General features: G+C 57.3%; 1 protein-coding gene across 1 annotated transcript in view; it reads left to right on the forward strand.

Annotated features, from left to right (window-relative positions):
- ARHGAP35 (Rho GTPase activating protein 35) overlaps positions 1–4,585 on the forward strand; it is a 117,181-nt gene extending 112,596 nt beyond the window's left edge. The window contains exon 7 of the mRNA XM_028529939.2: positions 271–4,585. Coding sequence (XP_028385740.1) covers positions 271–628 — 358 coding nt within the window. The 3' untranslated portion in view covers positions 629–4,585. The remainder of the gene's footprint in view (positions 1–270) is intronic.
- Positions 4,586–6,538: the final 1,953 nt, after the last annotated feature.

Genomic DNA, 6,538 nt, shown 5'->3' on the forward strand with positions numbered 1-6,538 from the left:
GGCGTGAGTCCCTGAAGCAGTGTGTATCACCCTCAAGACTTCAGTGAGGTGTGGGGGGCTCTCATGAGCCAGGGCCCCGTTGCCACCCCGAGGGGCCTCACCATGTGGGGCCCTGGAGCAGAGGACAAGGCCCAGAGAGCTGCGCTTGGGCCTTTTCTGTCCTCAGGCTGTGGGTGGGCAGGCAGGGTGGCAGTGACCATGAGCACGCATGTGAGACAGGGCAGGGCACAGAGCCGCAACATCTGACCATGAGTCTGCTGTCACCTACAGAGTCAGCCACAACAACAAGGTGAATCTCATGACCAGTGAGAACCTCTCCATCTGCTTCTGGCCCACACTGATGAGGCCTGACTTCAGCACCATGGACGCGCTCACGGCCACACGGACCTATCAGACAATCATCGAGCTCTTCATCCAGCAGTGCCCGTTCTTCTTCTACAATCGGCCCATCAGCGAGCCTCCCGGGGCCACACCCAGCTCCCCCTCTGCGGTTGCCTCCACCGTACCCTTCCTCACCTCCACACCTATCGCCAGTCAGCCGTCGCCCCCCCAGTCCCCTCCGCCCACCCCCCAGTCCCCGATGCAGCCTCTGCTCCCGTCCCAGCTCCAAGCCGAGCACACGCTGTGAGTCAAGGCCTGGGGCAAAAGGAGGCTGTCTTCTCTCTTCAGAGTGGTGGCACTTGGCCTTGAACACAACCAGGTCCACCGGGGCAGGGGTGCGGAGGGTGTGCTCTGCCCCCTGTCACCTTCTCAAGACCTCAGTGGTAGCACCAGCCAACCACCCACCGTAGGCTGGGCAGTCAGGGGCCCTGAGCCCAGCACCCAGACCTGGGGCTGGCTACAGGCCGTGGCTCGAGGGCCCTGCCCTTTGACATGGACCCCTTTGAGGACTGAACTGGTCAGGCAGCAGCCCCAGTGGCCCTCCACATGCTCACTGCTCCCTGGACCGCCCGCGCACACTGGCCTCGGGGCATCGCCCACTGCTTAGACAGATCCCCAGCCTTTGCCAGAGGAAGGAGGAAGCTCGGAGATGCAGGCCACTCGAGGGCAGGCCCGGCAGCCCCTGAGGAGAACGCTTCCCATCAGTCTCTTCCACCATCCCCGGCTACACCTCCACTCCCAGTTGGGGGGTACAGCCCATCTAGCAGCCTCCTTGGGAATGTGTAGGTCAGGGCTCTGCCACCCCAAGGTACGGTGCTGAGGGCTTCTGCCCAGCCAGTCAGGACACAGGGAGGCAGCTTCGTGCCTGGACCAAGCCAGGGTGCAGCCTCCCCTCACACGCTCGCGCCCTCATCACAGGCTTCAGGGTGCATTCCCTTGGCAGCAGACGAACACTGGAAGAAAAATGGAAAAACCCATCTAATCATTTCTAAAAAGAAAACGGAAGAAACTGCCAGAAGAAAAGTGCAGACCTCAAGATTTGGCTCCCCTCCCGCCTCTCTGAGAGGCACACAGGTGGCGCGTGGCCCTTCTCTTGTGACGGCAGAACACAGAGGCCCAGGGCGGGTGCCTGAGAGCCTGTTGGGGTCCCACTTACGTTCTGTCCCCATACCCCTCTCTCCCCCAGGAGGATGGTTTGTGTCCTTGGTGGGCAGAGCTGGGGAGACCCGCAGACCAGCCTAGAATTTGGTCTGCCTTTGAACACACTACAGCGCTGTGGAAACACTACTTCATGTGTGTATTTGTGTGCGTGCCTGCGTGCGTGTTTGTGCGGGGTAACCTGTGAGGGAGGGGACAGCCAAGGGCTCCGGGGTGCACTGGGGTGCAGGTTACCAGTGTGCTTGGTGTTGAAGTGGGGTCATCTCCATCTGGGGCTGTCGAGTACCGCGCCAGCAGTGCTGTTCGTGGGAAGTGGGTGGGCTCTGGTGGTCTGCCACCCTCCTGGTGGACACCCTTCGTGCCCCCAGGGCTGGCAGGCCCAAGGAGCCACAGGCACATAGGCTGTCAAGAGTCATAAGGAAAGCACCATGCCTGCCTGCCACATCACGCCGCCACCATTCCCCGGCCTTCCCCAGCTCTTCCTGAAAAACGGCCTTCCCCTTCCCCTCAGCTTCCTGGTCACTGGCCTGCGGGAGAACCCTTCTCCTGCCCCGCCTCTGCCCCAGAAACAGCACCCTTGCCAAGGCTGCTACAGATATGGCTGTCCCCCGCTCCTGGTGGCTGAGCCTTGGCCTCAGCAGTGGAGAAGCCTGACACTAAGGTACCCGGGGTGCGGGGTAGAGGGCCCTGTGTGCCACCCAGTCCTCCGGGTCTCTTTGCACTTTAAGCAGCGCCTGTGGTATGGCCGACACCCTGGGTCACCTCCACTGGGGGCCGACAAAGCTAAGAGCTGCCTCAGCATGATCTGCAGCCGCCCCCTCTGCTGACTGACCTTCCTCTGGATAAGCTGGACACGTACTGTTTTTAGTTCTTGTATGGCAAAGTAAGGTGCTCGGAAAAACTACATTCCCCCTGCAAGTTTTACGCCCGCCCCCCTGTCCCCCCGACAGGAACACAAGTCAAAAAGCAAACCCAAGGTCATGGATGCTTTATGTAAATGTTGGATGAGGAATGTTTTTTCTGGTGGAGGTGCTTTAGCTCGGGATAGGCCAGGAGGCAGTGTGTGTGTGTGTTTTTGGTTTTGACCCAGGTCGGCAGCCCCCGCAGGCAAGTACTGAAGTGGCTGCATGGAATGAGTTCCTTTTTCTAGGTCATGCTCACCTCCTCCCAGTCAGCCCTTCATGGGGGTGGCCTGGAGCCACTGTCCCTGGTGTGAACTTAACCAGAGTGGCTTGGCTCCCTCCAGTTGCCCATTGTACACTGCCACCTCCTTTGTGCTGGCACACCCCCCTCCCCCACTCCGCCACCTGCAGCCTCTGCTCTGCACCAGGAACTCACAAGCCCCCAGTGCTCCTGCCTCCCCATGCCGCCCCATCCCTGAGACTGCACAGATTTGCAAATGGGGAGTAGCTGTGCTTCTTGCCCTCTCCCCTGCAGAGATAGCTTCTGGCCCTGCAGCGCCCCCTGGCAGCCATCCTCGGCAGCCGCAGGGCCCCTTCACACTTGCCTGTGTCCAGCCAGGGCTTTGAAGGGGTGCAGGCAAGGCTGGGTGGCTCTTGCCTCTTCAGAACTGCAGTGAGCAGGAAGCTCCAGGGAGCTCCTTTGTTTCTGTTTGCTAACCTTTTAGCTTCTCCTTTCTGCTCTTCCAGGCGAACTCGGGCTAGAGGGCACTTCTTGGTTCTGAGTTAGCACTGCCACTAGCAGCAGCAGCAGCAGGCGCTGGGCTTCAGCTTCCAGTCGGAGGTCTGCGTTTGGACCAAGTGGGTGCTCAGAGGGACGCACAAGGGAGAGTCAGGGTGCGTGTTGGGACACTGCTTTAAATGGACTGTAGCCCACAGCACTCAGAACTGAGGGAGTGGCTGGCAGGAACTCACCTTGGCCAAAGGGGTCAGCCAGTGTACAGGACTGGCCCCATGTCCCGTAGCAGAGCAGACTTGTGCCCGGCAGCTCTCTCCCCAGCCCCCAGCCAGTGTGCTTTGGAGTCCACGGGAGTGCAGGCAGCATTCAGGGGGTGGGCAGCGCTGGGTGTGAGCAGAAGGTTGGTTCTGGATCTGTGGGAGGGAGGTGGCCCACGCAGTAGGGAGCGTGGCATGTGGATCTGCCCCAAGTTCTCAGCTGCATTGCACATCAGGTATCAGCCTCCTATCAAGTCAGTCTTCCCATCATGTGACATGTTGAGGGGTTGAGTGAAGTGTGCAGTACTGTTTTGGGTGCTCCACACCCCACTGCCACATTGGTCTTCCAGCTTAAGACAGGAAGCGAGCTTTTGGGAGGTGGTTGCAGCAGAGTGTGTATGCTAGGGTAGCCAGGGGATGCAGGAGAGTGCGCCTTCCCCTCTCCTTGTGTTTCAGCTCCAGGGGGTTGGGTGGGGGAAAGCAGGGGCTGGAGGGAGACCTCCCCCTAGGCCTCAGCCCTGAAACTTGAAAACAGCCCACAGCATTTGTAATCTGAAATCCTCTCCATCCGCAACCCCGCCCATCCTCCTGTGAGAACACTACTTTGGGAGGGGGTCTCCTAGAGGAAGCATTGGTGCCACAATCTTCATGCACTGGGCGCACAAGCAAAGCCTTTGACCTATCTCCTGGGGCTCAGCTTTCTGGGGACAGTTGCCCTTCTGTTGCTTGGCAGGTTCAAGCCACCTTCTCTAAGGTGAAAGGACAGTCAGAGTCGTGTATGCCAGAAACCCAAGTCACACCTGGGGCTGTGCTGCAGGTGGCACCAGGGAGGGGCTGGGTGAGAGGAAAGGCCCTTCATCTCCCAAGGTCCTGGGCCTCCCCCGGGCTGTGCCTGCGTAGCTAGCTGGGAAGAACTCTTCCCTCCTTCTCTGGAAGCCACCTTCCTGACCCAAGGACCCCACCTCCCAAGGCCGGGGCACCGGCCCCCGCCCCACCGCCCTAGCAAGCAGCAGCAACACTACACTCGATGTAGTCCAGACAGGCACGTAAGTTATTGTTTGCATTGAAGAGAATCATGTTCCCTGTGTACATTTGAAAACAAGAAATGTCTCTGAATTGTATGGGAATAAAACTTGTTCAAAAATTTGGAATAGTGCTGCTGCCAGCTTATTTTTCTGGTACTTGTATTTTCACATGTTAAATGATCTTTATATATGTTGAATTAACAAATATTTTGAGTTTCCTGAGAAAAACAGACATGAATGGTATTGAAATGTGTTAGTAGTCTGGCCATGTGCCCAAAATTCTGTTTCGCAGCAAAGTGGAGACCTGTATGTAAAGAAAGTATGACAGTTATTTCTTTGTATTTTAGGGACTTTAACCAAGACATCCTCTAGTTGGTGTTAGGAATGTTTGCTTAATTTCCAGACTCTATTCTTCCCCCCCCCTTCCTTTTTTTTTCCCTTTTTTGGACACGTATTTTGAGGCTCCAACCTGACTAAGTGCATGGTCAGCCAGCAGCTGAGGCTGAGGCATCTCTCTGAGGTGTTTTTGTTTGGTTTTGTTTTTTAAAATCATGTATTTGCTACAAAGTATTGTACTTGTCTCAATGGGAATGGTGTAAAAACTGAGAAGGCCTTATGTGATATGTATCATAGTTAATAAATCAGTCTTGTAAAAAAGCAAACCTGAGAGAAGTGAAGGCGGCCCCTCCTGTGTGGGCCCTGGGCACCCCCTGGGGGGCAGCCCGCAGGCCTGCCACCTCTGGCCACAGGCGGAGAAGGCATTCTCCTGCAGAGCTGGCCCACAGGACCGGGAGCCTCGGACCCGGCCCGCCTCCACCAGGGGCTGCTCCGAGGAGCACCTGCCCGCGCAGGGCCCGCTCCCCTCTGTCCACAGTGCTTGCCTGCCTTCCTCTCTAGCAGAGTGGCCTGCTTCCCCAAAATCTACCTGTTACTCTTGTGGTTTCTTTCCGGTGATTATTCAAAGCTCCACCCACAGACCGCTCTGGCCACAGGGACACCGCAGGCCCAGGAGACAGGAGAGGACAGTTAGCCTTGGTCACCAGGCCCTGTCTGCTCTGTCCCCACTCCCTCTTCACCCCTCTTTCCTCCAGGCTCCCTGTGCCGGCTGCCCCCATTCTGCCACAGGCCCAAATTCCAGTTCACCAGGACTCTGATGGACATACCTGCTCTACATGGCCTCCCTGCCCTCACTCTTGTCCCTTCCAGCCCATCTTCACGCCCCACGGTCCTTCCCGAAGGAAAACCTTACCAGACAGGTCTCCCCTCCTACACCTTAGGAGACGAGGCTCCCTGATCACGACACTCCATCGGAGCTTGGACCCTACACATCTGCAGGCAGCTGCTGCCAGTCACCCCAGCGGGGGGCCCTTGCCCTGAATCCAGTTTCCCTCCTCCAGTCCCCCGGCCAGACCCCTGGCGTCAGTCAGGACGGCCACCTCCTCTGCATGCACTTGGTTGCTGCCCCCTCCACACCTTTGCTTGCGCTGTTCCTGGCCGGGTGCCTTCTCTCCACACTTCTCCCAGGCTCAACTCTGCCCTCGGCTCCTCACTCCTCACCGTCCTTCAAAGCTTGTCTTCCCCTGGGTGTTCTTCCTTGGCCCTTTCACACATTGATTCAATTGGGGGTTTTTTGTTTTTTTGTTTGGTTTTGTTTTTTGTGTGTGTTTTGTTTTTTCCAAAAAATTGCCACAGTATACAGCTGGCACTCATGTGTGGACATAAACCTGTCTTTTCCTCTAGTTCTTGATGTTCGAGTTGTGTGGGTTTGCATACTTGTACCTTTCAGCCACCAGCCACCCAAGTCAAGAATTTGGAGCATGGGGGGCAGCGCCTGTGGCTCCCCCATGTGATCCCCCAGAATGCCCAACAAAGTGCCTTGAAGCTGGCAGGTCCCTAGTTTGTAGATCACAGTGCTTTCAACTTTAACCTTGACTTGAGTTTTCATCTGTAAGCTGACCTCTCCCACATGACTCCAGCCCAGCTCTTCCCTCATGTCTTCCTGCTGGTGACACTTCCCCTGGTCCCTCCGGTGGGACACCCCCTAGTCCTAGACTCCACCACTTCCCTCCTCTTTCCCTG

Source organism: Phyllostomus discolor, chromosome 12 (genome assembly GCF_004126475.2).
Source record: "Phyllostomus discolor isolate MPI-MPIP mPhyDis1 chromosome 12, mPhyDis1.pri.v3, whole genome shotgun sequence".
NCBI lineage: Eukaryota > Metazoa > Chordata > Mammalia > Chiroptera > Phyllostomidae > Phyllostomus > Phyllostomus discolor.